Source organism: Mandrillus leucophaeus, unplaced genomic scaffold, assembly GCF_000951045.1.
Source record: "Mandrillus leucophaeus isolate KB7577 unplaced genomic scaffold, Mleu.le_1.0 Scaffold17, whole genome shotgun sequence".
NCBI classification, from domain to species: Eukaryota; Metazoa; Chordata; class Mammalia; order Primates; family Cercopithecidae; genus Mandrillus; species Mandrillus leucophaeus.
This window is the reverse complement of record NW_012101698.1, coordinates 4908437-4925155: the sequence shown is the minus strand read 5'-3', so window position 1 is coordinate 4925155 and position 16719 is coordinate 4908437. Positions and strand designations below refer to the sequence as shown.

Here is a 16719-nt window from a genome sequence, read left to right as displayed (position 1 = left end):
GGCTGAGGGTGTTGGCTTGTGAGCCTGCCCACGGTCCCAGGATCGAGGATCTGCCCAGGCCGAGGATCTCTCCCATGGCAGTTAGACCTCGGGGAATGGGCGGCACCATCCAAGGCCAAGAAGGGGACCCAGGCAGGGGGAGGAAGGGCTGAGATTTGGGGAGCAGTCACTATGCCCAGGTCAGGAGAGTGGACCCTGGATCACCAGCTGTGGACACTGAAGCACCGAGGCAGAGAGCACAGAGGCTGATAATCCACACCTGGGGGCGCTGGTCAGGAGGGTCAGCAGGGGTCCCAGGGCAGTGCAAAGGCCAGTGGCCCCTCTCCCAGGGCCGCCCGTGACATTACAGCCTGGTCTCAAATGCCCTCCAGTGGGAAGTAAGGACAGTGGGAGAAACCCTGAATGGTACAGCAGCCAGCACCCTGGATGGGCGGGATGTGTCTTTCTGCTCCTTGCAGGTCACCTTCCAGGGCTTTCTGCAGCTACTGCTTCCCCCCTGGAAGATGGCTTGGGCTCACACCCCAGTCCTGGTCACTCTGTGGGGACGGTCCCAGGGGAATGGCTTCTGCTCTGGCCAGCCCTTGGCCCTGACCTCTTCTTCCGCTCCTGGAGCGCCTGCTGAATCCCCTGATTGAATGTGAGTTTCTCCTCCTCGGTCAGGGCATCATATTCTTCCTCATCCATGTTTTGGAGACGCTCCTTCTCTTTCTCAAGAGCTTCCTTGTGCTTGCGTTCTGTGAGGACCACAGAGACGGGAAGGTAAGGAAAAGTCCTTCCCACTCTCGCTAGCAGCCTAAGCAGGTGAAGGAGGGTCTTAGTGTGGGGCAGCTGGTGTGGCGCCTGGTCTGCTTCCTCCCTGGTTGCGGGGGTGTGGGGTCCCTTCATGAAAGCACTTCCACATTTGGGTTCTGTCTGCAGGTGGCTGAACAGTGGCCTCCAAAGATGCCCATATCAGGTTACTCAGAACCTGTGACTGTGTTGTCTTCCATAGCAGAGGGACTCTGCAGATGTGATTAAATTAAGGATCTTGAGGTGGGCCGATTATCTTGGGGGGCCCAGTCTAATTATAAGGGTCCTTTCGAGGGAGGCAGGAGAGTCAGTCAGAGATGGTGATGATGTGATAGTAGGAGCAGGGGTCAGAGGGCTGCAAGGAAGGGGCCAGGAGCCAAGGAGTGCAGGAGGCCTCTAGAAGCCAGAAAAGACAAGAAAAAGGGGCTACCCGACAGCCAAAAAAGGAATGTGGCCCTGCTGAGAAAAATCCGGAGCAATGACCAGGCATCCCTCAGCAGTCATCCAGCCTCCAGCTGCCTAGTTTTCTAGAAAGTTCATTTCTCCATAATGATCCACTTGAAAATAATTACCACTTCACATTTTCCCCATGATCTTTGGAATGAAATTTCTCCTGGTTAAATTGTGGGCTCTTCCCCCCTAAATCATCTGCATTTGAAATGTCCTAAGATAGCATACAGTCATACTACTATTATATTAAAATCTCATGTTTGTTGAACATATATGAACATGCTGGGCACTGGGGAAGGCACTTTACATGATCACTTATTTAATCTCCACAACCGCCCTATAAGGGAGGAGTTATCATTCTTATCTATGATTATCCCTTAATAAGTGGCAGGGAAAGATGTTAGGACTTCTGACCCCGGAAGTGTAAGACAATAAATTTCTGTGTTGTATTAAGTAACCAAGTTTGTGGTTGCTATGGTGTAAATGTTTGTGTCCCCTTGAAATTCCCATGTTGAAACTGAATTCCCCAAGGAGATGGTATTAAGAAGGGCCTTAGGGACGTGACTAGGTCACAAGAATAGAGTCCTCATCGCTGGGATTAGTGGCTTTATAAGAGGCCTGAGGGAGCTTGTTTCAGGACTTAGTGAGATGCTTTCTGTGACCAGAAGGTGACCTCGCCAGACACTGTTTCTGTTGGTGCCTTGATCTTGGACTTGCCAGCCTCCAGAACTGTGAGAAATAAATGTCTGTTGTTGATAAGTGACCCAATCTATGAAATTTTGTTATGGCAGTCTGAAAAGACTCAGACAGCGATCATTTGTCACAACTATGATAGAAGACTCATATACCACCCATGGACTTGACTCATTATGAGCATATGCCACTAATGGGCTCGTGGTGACAGGGCCATTTGCACACCAAGGGGAATCCCCTTCGCGGCCCTACAGATTCCAGGTCCAGGCATGTGATTGACACTTAGGACAAAGGCACCAGCTTCTTCCTCACACCTCCCTAGCACAGGATTCTCACCATCATCCTTGCAAGTTTGAGCTGTGGACTCAGACACCTGCATTTGAGTTCCTTCCCTGCCACTTATCAAGGGATAATCACAGATAAGAATAGTAACATAGGGCCGCTGTAGAGATGAAATAAGCGATCATGTAAAGTGCTTTCCCCAGTGCCTGGCATGTTCATAGATGTTCAATAAGCATGAGATTTAATGTATTAATAGTGTGACCGTATGCCATCTTAGGACATTTCAATTCAGATGATTTAGGGGAGAGGAGCCCACAATTTAACTGGGAGAAATTTCATTCTGAAGATAAGTGGGAAAAGGAAAAGTGGTAATTATTCTCAAGTGGATCAGTATGGAGAAATGAGCTTTCTGGAAAGCTGTGCAGCTGGAGGCCGGATGACTGCTGAGGGATGCCTGGTCACTGCTCCAGATTTTTCTTAGGATGAGACTATAAGGAAGCTGACTTTGAGTTCTGTTCAAGGACTGAGACAGCTCAGTGTTTGTAAGTATTTCCTTAATTGCAAAAGCATTATGAATTGAGCAGATTGTGCTAGAAGGGAGCAGCAAGCCCGAGTAAGGAAGGGTAGTCGTGTGGCTGGAGCTGAGGCTCCCAGGAGGTGGGGCTCTGACTCCCGTGGACAGCGCCACCCACCTCTGTCCCTCAACCCCTGCCCTGGGGGACCAAGATTTGCTGGAGCTGCTTCTGACTACATTGGGAACTTAAGCTAACATTACTTGTATGCGTGTGTACCTATCTTTCAAGCAAATCTTTCAGTTATTAAATTTTTTCCCAGGCCATTGGTATAATGATAGGAAAAGCAACGGGTTTAGAATTAAAAGGACCCGGTTCTCCTACTAATTGGCAATGTGATTTGACACAAGACTTTTGCTATCTCTGAGCTATATTCTCCTTTTCTATAAAATGGGGACAAGATTCACAGGGTAATTGTGAGGATTCAATGCCCCAAAGTATACAAAATGTCTGCTACAGTGCCTGGTGTGCAGCAGGCTAAGGTGTAAACGTTTTGGAAAGTGTATTAGCACCGTGAGTTTTATAAGAAATGCACAGTTGGCTTAAAAAAAACCAACAAGGAAATCAGTTGCTTCAGTCAGGATCTGTAATGGCTGTAATTGCAGAAACCATGGAGGGGTACAGTGTGATGGGAGGGAAGCAGGAATGCACCTGCTGTCAGCAGAGTGTTCATCACAGAACCTCCCAACTAGCCACATGAGTCCCAGTTCCCTTCCAGCAAAGCAGAAATACAAACTCCTGGCCACCTTACAGGGCAGAAGTGAGGCGCCAATGGAATAGCAAATGTCAAAGTTTCATTTAAGCCCAATGGGAAGGTGGGAGGCCTTGCCTTCTTGCTCCTTTTTGGCTTTCTCCTGGGCCTTCATGGCTGCATAATCCTGGGCCATGTTGAGAACGTATATATGCTCCCGGCTGCCAATGGCCTTCAGCAGGCAGAGGAGGGCAGCCGCGGCATTCCGAGCAAAGAGAGTGTCGAGGCCATCAAACACCACTCCTCGGTAGCAGTCACTCAGCTGAAACCAGAGACAGCAAAGACAGTTACTATGGCCACAACCTCATTTGTTCTGTTTATGCTTTTACTGGGGCTGCAAAGGGTTCTGCAGACCTACTTGGCCCCGATGCAAGCATCATGCCTTTCTGCTTGCTAAATCCAAGGTGCTATCATAAAATAAAAGAGAAGAATAAAAGTGTTTAATCAGTCAGTCTTTTTTTTTTTTTTTTTTTTTTTGAGACACAGTCTCCCTCGGTCACTCCAGCGCCCAGGTTGGAGTGCAGTGGCACAATCTTGGCTCACTGCAACCTCTGCCTCCCGGGTTCAGATGATTCTCCTGCCTCAGCCTCCCAAGTAGCTGGGATTACAGGTGCCCATTACCATGCCCGGCTAATTTTTGTATTTTTAGTAGAGACGGGGTTTCACTATGTTGACCAGGCTGGTCTCGAACTCCTGACCTCAGGTGATCCACCTGCTTCGGCCTCCCAAAGTGCTGGAATTACAGGCGTGAGCCACTGTGCCCAGCCAGATGGTTTTTATTGTACCTACTTGTAGAGTAAAGGGTTTATTCTGTCTGTAGAAATAAATGAACAAACAAAAATGTTAAAGGGCCGGTCTGGGAAGATCCATGAGGTACACAAAAATGAGATGAAAAGGGAAAGATGTTCCCAAGCACAGAGTCACAGGCAGCAGGGGCAGCAGCGAATGGGCCTTTTGTATTTTTCTTAGTGGTCTTACTGCCTTGGAGTGTAATGATTTTGGTAACAGTAACCATTGGAGAACAGCCTCTGCCTTACTCAGTGTTACTCAGAGTGTAGCCCGTAGACCAGCCACCAATGAATGAGCATTAGGTTTTCGATGAGACAAGAAGCTTGTGTCAGAATGTAAATGACCTATATCACTAAACACACTGTTTGGTTCAGCTGGCAACTGAACAGGTACCACGGCTACATCATTCCTTCTCTGCGGCTAAACTTTGTAGCAAGACTTTGTGGATGAAAGAAGCCCTGTGACCTCCATGTGTCATCAGAGACCAGCACTTTGAGTAGCACAGCTCCACCGGCTGACTGTGGGGCCTCACCAGCGTTTCTCAGCCTTTACTCTGGGTATCTGAAACATTGGCATGCTTATGGGAACACCTTGTTCAAATCAGTTGAGAGTGATGTGCCTTTAATGTAGCAGCAGTGCAAATCTTCACATAAAAACTTTCTTGTGATGATATTCCTCCCCTTCTGGGAACCTCAAGTTAATTTTGTTGTATTTAAATGTGCAGTTAATATTGTGGCCCTAGTTGAAGACACAAAGCAAACACCCAGCTCCAGGACCTGGTAAGCAATGTAGCTGTGTCTGCAAACCATGAGCAGAAACAGGCTTCAGTGATACCCTCCTCAATCCTGCTGATCTTATTTTCTTGTCTTTAACTGTAGAATTCTTATGGAAAAAATTTAAAACTTGGAAAAGAGTGTTACTGTTTCTCTGACTTTAAAAGCAATATGTTATTGTAAAATAATTCAGAAATGTATAAAGAAGACTAAAATTCTATAATCCTGCTACCCAAAGATAACCACAGTTAACATGTATTTTAAAAGTTTTTACTATATGTGTAGTATACATTTATAAATATTTACATAGAATGTTACTATGTTTTAACCACTGTTTCCTAGTTACTTCTTTTTCACTTAATAACATTGAAAATGTTTTTTTGAAGCAATTAACATAGCTCCAAATTCGCACTTTCAGAATGGCTCCACATTGTAAGTTTTAACACATCGCTCTGCTTCTGGTCATTAAAAAGTGTTTGTGTAGTCTTCTCCTCTCTGGTCCTTTAAGAAGGTGAATGACCTCAGGCTGCAGACTGGGCCAGGGCCAGGGACTGACAAGAGCTGTCAGAGAGCCGCCGTGGTGGCTGATGGCCCAGAACCTCTGTCTGGTGCGCGGGGATGGTGTGTGAGCGCCAAGCCCTGCAGCTCTGTGCAGGTGGCATGGACCCACCTGTATCCGCTCGGCCAAGATCTGCACGAGAAGTTCATCCGGGAGCACACAGCTCATCAGCCCGGTCTCGCCTCCGACACTGGGACTGACACTGAGCCGGCGGTGGGTAGGCCCCGGCAGGAGAGGGCTGGAGGAAATCTGTTGAGTGGGAGAAGGATCAGGAGTCAGAATCCGGCCTTGTATCTCAACAACGCCTACACTTACCAGCCACAGGACCTTGGGAAGATCACATAATCTCTCATTTCCTCATCTGTACAATGGGAATTGCATTACAAAATGGAAGGATCCTGTCTACCTTAAAGAACCGCTGTAGGTTTCAAGTGGCAACAGTGTGGAAGGTACGTTGTTTGTGTACTGAACTGCATGCAGCTTTTCATTCATTCGACAATTATTCACTGAGTACCCATCTTGCACCAGGCACACTTAGGTACTAGGGATACAACAACAACCAATAGTGCTGCCCCTGGGGCCCTTTCATTCCAATGGAAGAGACAGAAAAGGCCACTTTCCTCCACAAAGTGAGGTCTCACAGAGTGAGACCCTGACTCTAGAGAAAAGAGAGAGAGAGAGAGAGAGAGAGAGAGAGAGAATGAGAGAGAAAGAGAAAAGCTTCACAATTGTGAAGTTATAGTTTCCAGTCTTGGTTGGGCCATTATCATTCCCAACTATTTATTCCTTATCCATCACCAATTTCTGCTTCTATTCACCATAGTGGAAGCAGTGCTCTGCCACTCCCCTTGAGCATGCTCTGCAGCCCCAGCCTCCTCGCTGCTTCCCTCAAAAGACCATGCCTCCTATATGCATCACAGTGCCATTCAACAAGGCCTTTTCCAACCTCCATTCTCCACTCGGCTTCTCCCACCCTTAGCTGTGTCTGTTTTTTACCCTTTACTGACCCCAAAGGAAGCCGGCTCTCTTCTCCCTTAATTGTGCTGAATTCTGCCCTTCCTACTGCCTCCCAGGATCTCATTCTCTCTTGAGTGGATTGTCACATGACACTTCTCCAGAGGCTCCATTCTTTATAGACCTGCTTCTACTTCTTTTCTGAGAATGGACTCTCCTGACCCTGGCTTTGCCCCTCTACTACTCTTTCGTTTTTTCCCCTTCACTTTCGAACATCATAAAATCCTGCACTCACTTGATTTCACTTCTCCACCTACAACTCATTACTCACTGCGCCCACTGTCTTTGGCTTCAGAAGCACCGGCCAGTTGGCTGAGACTGCTAAGTTCCTTGGCACATTGCTCAAATGCTGCGACTTCTTTCTGACTTTCCAGGACTCCCCATGCAGCCCTCCCACAACTTAGATTAATGGTTTCATCCTTAACTCCCTTTAGAATTAGGTTGAGCCATAGGAAATTGCTGTTATGGAGTTATAAAAGGATTGAATTTTGGCAATTTTCTGTGGCTCAGCCTAATTCCCTTTTCACACTTCTTTTGTAACTAATTTCACTTTATTGCAAATGTTTGCACATGTGGTTATCTCCTTCATCCGACTCTTAGTGCAGGGATTCTGCTTTCTTTATTTGCACTTCGCCAGTGCCTACAGCATAAAAGATGTTTGCTGAGCACCAGCTGGGTGAATGTCCCTTTCAGAAGGAGGGGCACAGGGACAGCGCTCAGGCCGGCCTGGTGGGAACACTGCAGGGATGAAGGGCACTGACCTGGCTGCAGGATGCTGGGGAGGAGGAAGATCCCAGCCCTCCTGCGGTAGAGCCCTGATTTGTACCTGTGGTGTTTCAGACTGGTGTGAGTGATGCTGCTTCTGCGACCCGGAGCCATGGCTGTCCGCCTTGCTTTTGGTCATGACCACGCTCCCACGAACACTCTTTCCAGGTTTAATTTCTGGGGCCAGCAGAGTCATCTCTGAGGTTAACTTGCCCAAAGTCTCAGTGCTCAGTCGTCCTTGCCCTATGATGTTTTGACCCCCAGCAGCCTCCTGGGCTATAAGGAGAGTGTGAACTTTTATTAAAATCACGTTAGAATCACAAAAAACGACGGTGGGGATGGCACCCTGAAGTCCGTTCTGTCCAATAGACATATAATGTGAGCCACATACGTATGTAATTTAAACATTTCTAGTAGTCACATTAAAAAGGTAAAAATTAATTTTAGGGACATATTTTAACCCAATATATGCAAAATGTGATCATTTTAACATGTAATGTATAAAAATTGCTCCTGTGTTATTTCCAAGTCTTTTCTTTATATCACATCTTCAGGGTTCCCGTGGGAGCTGTACATTCACCACACACCTCTGTTTGGACCAAGCCAGTTTACGTGCTCAGCAGCCCCCAGGGCCAGTGGCCACTGTATGGCACAGGCAGGTTTGGGTTCACTGCCACCACTTCGTTCCAGCCTACAGACTCCACAGTGACAGCAGATGCAGGGGAGATGTGGGGGCCTAACCCCTATATTGCAAGGGCTCTATCCAAAGACCCCAGGGACCTCCTGACTGGGAAATTCAGCTGCCCTGTACTTAGGCCTATTCTATTTGGGCTTCCAGCAGTCTCTAATTCTGTTCATTTATTGATTCAATGAATCCTTTATGAATCTTTATTATGTGTCAACTATGCCAGGCATTCTTCCAGGTGCTGGGGCTACAGTGGGGAAAACTAACACAAGCCCCTGCCTCCAGGGCATACACGGGGTGGGGGCGGACAGTGAAGGAGGTAGATCAGTATTAGGTTAGCTAGACAAGTGGGCTGTGAGATCAGGCCAGCAGGAAGGCTCCCCATCCAGCAGGGCTCTGAGGGACGGGAAACTCCTCCTCGCTTCTCCCTTTCCTAAGGTTCCGGGGCCCTTTCCTTGACTTCCCTGACAGTCCCTATGACCCTGGCTCTGCTGTCTCTGCCTTCCCGGCTTCCCCACGACCTCTCCTGAAATGTAGGTGTTCTCCATGGTCCTAACCCGCCTTATCCAGTCCTCCTGGCTCATTCTGGGCTTTTCTGGCTGCATCATCTACCCCAGTGGTTTCATGGAGAAAGACTCTCCCAGCTCTGTCTCTAGCTGGATGTTACTTTCTCAGACCAGGAGCTCAAATTTACCCTTAGGCACAGGACATAAACATGGCTCCACAGATCACTATGAAATGTAGATTATTTCACAGAAAAGGAAATAAAAAATTTAAGAGAATCAGCATTAGGGCATAGCCAGAGGTTCTCACTAAAGAGCTATTTCTCTTCCCAGCAAAGAATCTTCCATTTCCCTAAGTGTCCCATGCAGAGGCATTGAGGGGAGGGGACGACCTTGAAAGTCCCAGCCAGTTTTATCAACTAGCAGGCTGGAAGCATTTCTGGGATTACGTCATGCCATGGGTACTGACATAGGAATGCTTCCGCTCTGAGCAGGCACTCTGCTTGGTGTTTAGTATATTTTCCCATCGAGCAGCTGCTTGCCTGCTCCGAAGGTCCTCAGATAACCTGATGGAGCCAGAATTCTCAACTTTTTGTAGGAAGGCCACATGAGGCCTCCCCGCTATGGGATTCCAAAACTCAATTCAGGCCAGGCACAGTGGCTGAATCCTGTAACCCCAGCACTTTGGGAGGACAACTTGAGGCCAGGAGTTTGAGACCAGCCTGGACAACATAGTAAGACCCTAAAAATTAGCCAGGCATAGTAGTGCATGCCTGTAATCCCAGCTACTCTGGAGACTAATGTGGGAGGATCGCTTGAGCCCAGGAGGTTGCAGTGAGCTATGATCGCACCACTGTACTCCAGCTTAGGTGACAGAGAGATACCCTATCTCAAAAAAAAAAAAAAAAAAGACAGAAAGGAAGAAAACAACCCCCCTCCCCCAAACCCAACCCAATTTATTTTCTTCTCCAGCAAACTTGCTCTTCCTCCTGTGTTCCCTATCTAGGTAAACGACATCACTCTCTCCTGGTTTCTGGGATTGGAATCTGGCTGTGGCCATCTTAAATCCGTCTTACTCCTTCAATTCTCTACCATGCAGGTGGCTGTCGGGTTGGCCGGCCCAGGCCCATTTGTCTGCAGCTTCACTATCGCTTCCTTTACATGATAGTCAAGGGCTACCTTCCTATAGTGATTTTCTGACCATTTCTCCATAGTGTGAAAACTGTCCCAATGGCTCTTTTCCTTGAACATAAAACTTAAATTCCTAATCTTGGCATTCAAGGTCAACAATGATTGGCCTCAACCTGCTTTCCCACTCCTAATTTATGGTCAGCTTCCCTGCTTTTTCATTCTGGAATGTCCTTGTCCCCATCTTTGCCTACTAACATTCTCTTGCTTCTTCAAATCTGTTTCCTTGAAAACTTCCCAAATCACCCTTGTTGGAACTCATTCATCCCAAACTTGCTCTTTCATAGAAGTTGGTATTTCTGTTGCAAAATTATTTTCCTTTGCTCTGACTGACCCCAAGTCTGCTTCTTCCCCCGCCCCCTCCAGGTGTCAGACTTCCAAAGGTGCGGGCTGTGTCTTATTCATTGTCCTGGTCCCTACAGAGGCAAGAGCACGCTGGCAGTGGGCAGGGCAGGAGTGGGCATGCTTCGTGAAGAGAATTCTCCTCTGGGCTATGAAGTTGGCAGCATGCTGTAGGGCAGACTTCAACCAGGCTGTGGGAGGAGAGCTCAGTGGGGCACAGAGAAGATGGGTGTTGCCAGTGGGGGTGCTGGTGACTTGGCCACAAAAAGCCGGGAGAATGGGTTCTTACCAGCCTCCTCTCCTTCCTTCATGGACTGCTCTATGGCAGCCCTGATGCAGAGCTCACGGGCCCGGATCCCTGGGACGTTGTTGCTGTCGGACACAGCTTCCAATACAATGGAGTCGATGCTCAGGCAGGCCGCATTGTAGTACTTGGCCATGCTGACCGCGGTGGCTGACTTTCCTATCAAAAAGACCAGTGGGTTGAATTTAATGGTGCTCATTTGCTCAGTGTCCCAGACAGAAAAGGTCTCAAGAACAGAGGTCCCTGCAAAGTGATCTCTCTGAGTGTTCTGCCTCCTTCCCATGTGGCTGGAGGTGTCAGCAGCAAAGAGAAGGAAGACCTCAGCCTGGAGTCAGGGCCGTGGGTCTGATTCTAACCCTGCCACCGATGCGTGCATGCTGTGGCAATCTGCATCCTCACTGGGTTTTCCCTCAGTTTCAAAAGCAGATTCTTTTTTTCTTTTTTTTGAGATGGAGTCTCACTCTGTTGCCCAGGCTGGAGTGCCGTGGGGAGATCTAAGCTTACTGCAACCTCCACCTCCCGGGTTCAAGCGATTCTCCTTCCTCAGCCTCCCGAGTAGCTGGGATTACAGGTGCCCACCACCATATCTGGCTAATTTTTTGTATTTTTAGTAGAGACGGGGTTTCACCATATTGGCCAGGCTGGTCTCGAACTCCTAACCTCAACTGATCCGCCTGCCTTGGCCTCTCAAAGTGCTGGGATTACAGGTGTGAGCCACTGCACCCAGTCTGTTTAAGAAACAGGTTCTATCAGATGATCTTTAAAATACTTTGTAGTTCTTCCTGTCTCTGATTCTAACAGGAAGACTTTTTTATTTTAAAGAATAACTTGTGTTGATTTCTTTTCTCATTTCAAGGTACTTTCATTCAAAAAAAAAAAAAAAAGCTGACAATTCAGATATAACAGACAAGAGAAAAGAAAAAAAAAAATCCATCATCTACTCATTCAGGGATAGTACAGTTAGCCTGTGGTTGCTAAGTACACATGTAACTGTATTTCTTATAAAAAAAGAAATAGGTAATGTGGTAGGCTGAATAATGGCTCCTCCAAAGATTTCCACATCCTAATTCCTGGAACCTGCAAATATATTATCTTTTAGGGTAAAAGAGACTTTGTAGATGTGATTAATCTACAGATCTTGATATGGGGGATTAGCCTGGATTATCTGACTCGGCACAATGTAATCACATGGGTCCCCATGAGACGAGAACAAGAGAGTTGGAGTCAGAGCAGGTCAATCGACCATGGAAGCAGCAGGAGAGACTGGGAGATGCTATGCTGATGGCTGGGAAGGAGGAGGAAGGGGCCAGGAACCAAGGGATGCAGGCAACATTTCTAGAAGCTAGAAGAGACAAGGAAACGGATTGTCCCCCAGATCCTCCAAGAAGGAACACAGCCCTGCTCACCCATTTTAGACTTCTGTCCTCCAGACCTATGAGAGTATAAATTTGCATTATGTGAAGCCATGAAGTTTGTCGTCACTTGGTATATTAGCAACGGGACACTAATACAAACTACACAGCACGAGTATGGCACCCTTTCTCATGTAAAATGATATACCATGAACAATTTTCCATTCATTCAATACACCTGCATGACACTGTTTTTACTGTGGTAAAATATACATAACAGTTATAACTTAAATCATTTCTAAGTGTACGGCTTAGTGGTTCTAAGTACATTCACTTTGCTGTGCCCCCATCACCTCCATCCACCTCCAGAACGCTGTCATCTTCCCGAACTGAAACTCTGTACCCATTAAACTGTAACTCCCCAATACGCACCACCCTCCCAGCCCCTTGGAAACCATCATTCTGTTTCTCTTTCTGTCTCTAGGAATTTGGCCAGCCTGGGTACCTCATCTAAGCGGAGTCATACAGTGTTTATCCTTTTGTGACTGTCCTATTTCACCTTGCGTAAGGTCCTCAAGGTTCTTCCGTGCTGTAGCACATGTCAGAATTTCCTTCCTTTTTTTTTTTGAGATGGAGTCTTGCCCTGTAGCCCAGGCTGGAGTGCAATGGCATGATCTCGGCTCACTGCAACCTCCGCCTCCTGGGTTCAAACGATTCTCCTGCCTCAGTCTCCTGAGTAGCTGGGATTACAGGTGCCTGCCACCACACCCGGCTAATTTTTGTATTTTTAGTGGAGATGGGGTTTCACCATGGGGGCCAGGCTGGTCTCGAACTCCTGACTTCATGATCCACCCACCTGGACCTCCTAAAGTGCTGGGGTTACAGGCGTGAGCCACCACGCCCTGTCCATTTCCTTCCTTTTTAAGGTGAATAGCATCACATCGTACCATATTTTGTTTCTTCCATTCAGCCACGGATGGTCATTTGGATTGTTTCCACCTTTTGGCTATTGTGACTAATGCTGCTATGAACATGGGTGTACAAGATGCTGTTTTTAATGGCAGTAAAATTCACTATATAAATGTACTGTGGCCTGATTAACCAGTCCCCCATACTGAATGTTACAGTTGCTCCCGAGTTTCTACTACAGCATACAGTGCTGCAGTGAACATTCAAGCAGTTCATCTTGTCCACATCATTAATTATTTTTCCTAAGAAATTTTTAGAAGTAACATTGCCAGGTCAGAGTCTGCACATATATTTCTTTCTCTTTTTAAATAATTTAATGTCTTGGATTTTTTTCTCTAATATTTTAATGTTTTTAAATTATGGAAAGAATACAATTCAAACAATTCAGAGATGTATACATTCCAAATGAGGTGTCTTCCCTCTCCTTCTTAATCCCGTCTCTGAGGTCAGCAATTTAACAGTTTGGGGATAATCCTTAAGTATATGGATTATAAACAAAAGAGTCTCTTACTGCCTTCAAAAGTTATATGTGCTAACTTCACCATAAACAAAAGGGGCAAAAGAACTTATACTGATCAGTCTGATTTTGACATAGACTGTTAAGCTGTTCTTCATGAAGATTCTGTGAAAGCTGTAAAGTTCCATTAAAATGCCAGGCTTGTTATTACTGTAGTTCACACTCTAACAGGCTTTTCGCCTGCAGATGGAAAGTGACTGAGCCTCCACTAGACAGGGCTGGTGGCTCTTTCCAGGTCAGTGCATTTTTAGTGTTAACTCTCCAGTTGTCTGCGGTTTCTGCGGGTCCATCAACCATCCTTCTGTCATTCCTTTTAGTGCAACCGAAAATGGCCTGAGCCTCTGCAGGTGTGTGTGTGTGTGTGTCGGGGGGTCTTCAAAACATTTCCAGTTATGTTCTTACTTGGCTTGTTTGATTTCTGCCTGTTGCCCACAGATCTGGCCTTCTACTTTTTAGGTCCTGGTTTACAACTTTTCAAGGAAAGGTTCTTCAAAGGAAGGGGTAATGAATTGTGACATTTTAAGATTCCTGGGCCTCTCAGTGATTAGAACATCAAAAATCCTCCATAAATGTTGTCTGTATGAGTGATAGTAATTGGGTCAGAATAAGATTTCACGGCCCTTCGTCAAGTAAGCTGAAGCTAAGAGAGGTGGCAGGGCATCCTCCCAACATCCCTCTGCTCTGCCGCTTTCTAACTGGGTGGCCTTGGGCAGACGTCCTTGAATTTCTCTGAACTTTGGCTTCCTTTAAGTTAGGGGAAGTCAAATTCTCTTTTCTGAGTGGTTCTGAAGTTTAAATAGACAAATGGATGGGAAGGAGCTCTGTCAACTGCAAATTACTATACAAATAAGATTTTTTTTTTCCATTGTAGGTGATTTTGCTCCTTTGGGTTGATGGTGAAGTTAGCATATGTAATTTTGGAGATAATAAAGGATTCTTTAACAAGAATCCTTTCTTTATCAAGGGCTCACCCCTTGACTGGCTTATGGTTAGGAAAATATTTATTGAGAATATTTAGCACGTGATGGAAGCTTCTTTTCAATGAGGATTCACACTGCAAATATTGTTATAATTGTGAATGCTAATAGTCATCATAGTAATAATAATGATAACACCAACAGCTTTTTGTTTGAGTGTTTACTATGTGCCAGTCATCATAGTAATAATAATGATAACATCAGCAGCTTTTTGTTTGAGTATTTACTATGTGCCAAGTATTGAGATAAGCATTTTATATAAATGTTCTCATTATATTCTCATGACTACCCTATAAAATAGATAGTGTTAATACCACTTTACGGACAAGGAAACTGAGCACAGACAACTTAATTTTCCCAAAGGTACACAGCTATAAATGTGTAATCGCTACCCTATGCTGCTCCTCAAATAAAGTCATTAGTCTTTGCCATGACCACACAGCTGATGCTGCCACTCTGGAAGCCGCAGAGTTTACAGAGAAGATATGGCACTGCTGGTCTTAACCTCCCCTCAGAATTGGTGCATACCTGACAAGGGTGTCCCGTGAATGATAATGGCGATGCCTTTCCGGTTCCTGGCCAGGCGGCCTTCTGCAGAAATGTCAATGCCCAGGTGGCGAGCGATTGCTTTGCTCACCGGGTTGTTTTCCACCTCTCCAACTTCCTCCATGGAGTGGCTATCAATGCTCTGAAGCTTGTCAGCTGCAAATTTAAAATATATGCTGTGTGCACACATGGCATGCATGCTACACAGCCAGAAGTTATATGGGTACTGATGGAAATGGGAATGGATATTTCTTTTTAAATGCTGTGGTTTTTTTTTTTTTAATGGCAAACATTGCAGCAGTCCCCACTTGTAGTATACGAGAAGGCCCTTTTGGGCTAATAATTTGCTTATAGCTACTAACATTTATAGCTAATAATTTGTTTAGAGCTACTAAAATTAAAAAAAAACAGATTTTTTGACTCTACTTCTATTTTGGGGAATCTCTCTTGCTGAAAAGTAGAAAGGACATTTGTGTGGAGAGCAGGATGGCTTACAGTGGCAAAATATTAGAAACGAGTGAAATCTGGAGCATTAAGGGAAATGGATGAATAAATGATAGCAAATTCCTATTATAGAACCAATACACAGCAGCTATTAAAATGATGACTTCAGTATCAGAGACTAGTCAACTATAGCCCACAGGCCAAACCTGTCCTGCTGCTTGTTTTCGTAAATAAAGTCGTATTGGAACATAGCCGCATTCTTTGATTACATATTGTCTTTGTCATCATAGCCACCCTCCAAAGGCAGGGTTGAGTAGTTTCAGCGGAGACTGTATGGCCTTCAAAGCCCAAAATATTTACTATCTGGCCTTTTATGGGAAAAGTTTGCCAAACCTTGATTTATCAAATGCATTGGCCTAGAGGAACGTCTAGAAAAAAGCAAGTTGCAGGATCCTATGTGTATGAATAGTTTGTAGAGCAGTGTGCAGCCAGATATATATAGTCATCACAAATACAGTGTTTTAATAACAAAACTAGGATGACACTCTGAATTTTGTTCTGTAACTTGCTTTTCATATAATACATCTTGGACATCTTTTCATTTACTTGAACACAGGTCTAGCTCATTCTTTTTTTTTTTTTTTTTTGAGATGGCATCTCGCTCTGTTGCCAGGTGCCTCGGCCTCCCAAAGTGCTGGGATTACAGGCGTGAGCCCCCTCGCCTGGCCTAGCTCACTCTTTTTAAACAGCTGCTAAATAACTCCCACTGTATGGCTTTGTCACAATTTCACTAGTTGCCTACTGATGGGCATTTATGGTTTCATGTTTTTTCATCCTAAGCATTGTAGTGTGCTTTCTTCTCTGTGGGATGTCCAGGGTCCGCCCTGGAAAAGCCCAGGCATGGGGAGCAGAGTCAGGGTGTATGGGGTGGGGAAGGCTGCTGAGAGAGACCAGGAGCCACTTGGGGGCCCGTCAACATAGCCAGGGTGGATTAATTATGAGGCATGGAGCCAGGAATTTCTGTCTTTAATCTCCGTTTTGCCATTACATGCTCCTGATTTAATTTACTCACCTGGTTGATGAGGGCTATGAATGATGACTTAACTCCCTAAAGATCTCCTGAGCCTCGCCCATGATTCCTATTCTGAGGGTGGGCACAGGACACGGTTGCTTATGCCTTGTCATGGTTTATAATGACCAGCAAACGGCTCCCATGAACCCAGTTTCACAGAATCTAATTTTCTAAATATGGTTCTAACATCTTGTAAAACTTGGGGAAAATAAATGCCAGAAAATGGGCCCATAATGCTGGGAGGTCAAGAGAAGAGCTCTCTAATGGTCCAACTGGGGGGACACTGGGGAGAATGTCACCCATCCCCATAATGTTTCTCTAAACACCTCCCAGTCTGCCGGAATCTTAGCATGAAAGATTCAGGCCTTCATTTAGTCTACTTG

General features: G+C 45.8%; 1 protein-coding gene across 2 annotated transcripts in view; it reads right to left on the bottom strand.

The window, feature by feature from the left end:
• The window catches only part of HYDIN (HYDIN, axonemal central pair apparatus protein), a 423190-nt gene that overhangs the window by 134774 nt on the left and 271697 nt on the right, over positions 1–16719 (bottom strand). For both annotated transcript variants that reach the window (XM_011976766.1, XM_011976767.1), the window contains 6 exons: positions 14803–14976; positions 10445–10618; positions 7499–7713; positions 5770–5907; positions 3616–3799; positions 593–734 (listed from right to left, as the gene is read on the bottom strand). In XM_011976766.1, the coding sequence (XP_011832156.1) occupies positions 593–734; positions 3616–3799; positions 5770–5907; positions 7499–7713; positions 10445–10618; positions 14803–14976 (1027 nt within the window). The remainder of the gene's footprint in view (positions 1–592; positions 735–3615; positions 3800–5769; positions 5908–7498; positions 7714–10444; positions 10619–14802; positions 14977–16719) is intronic.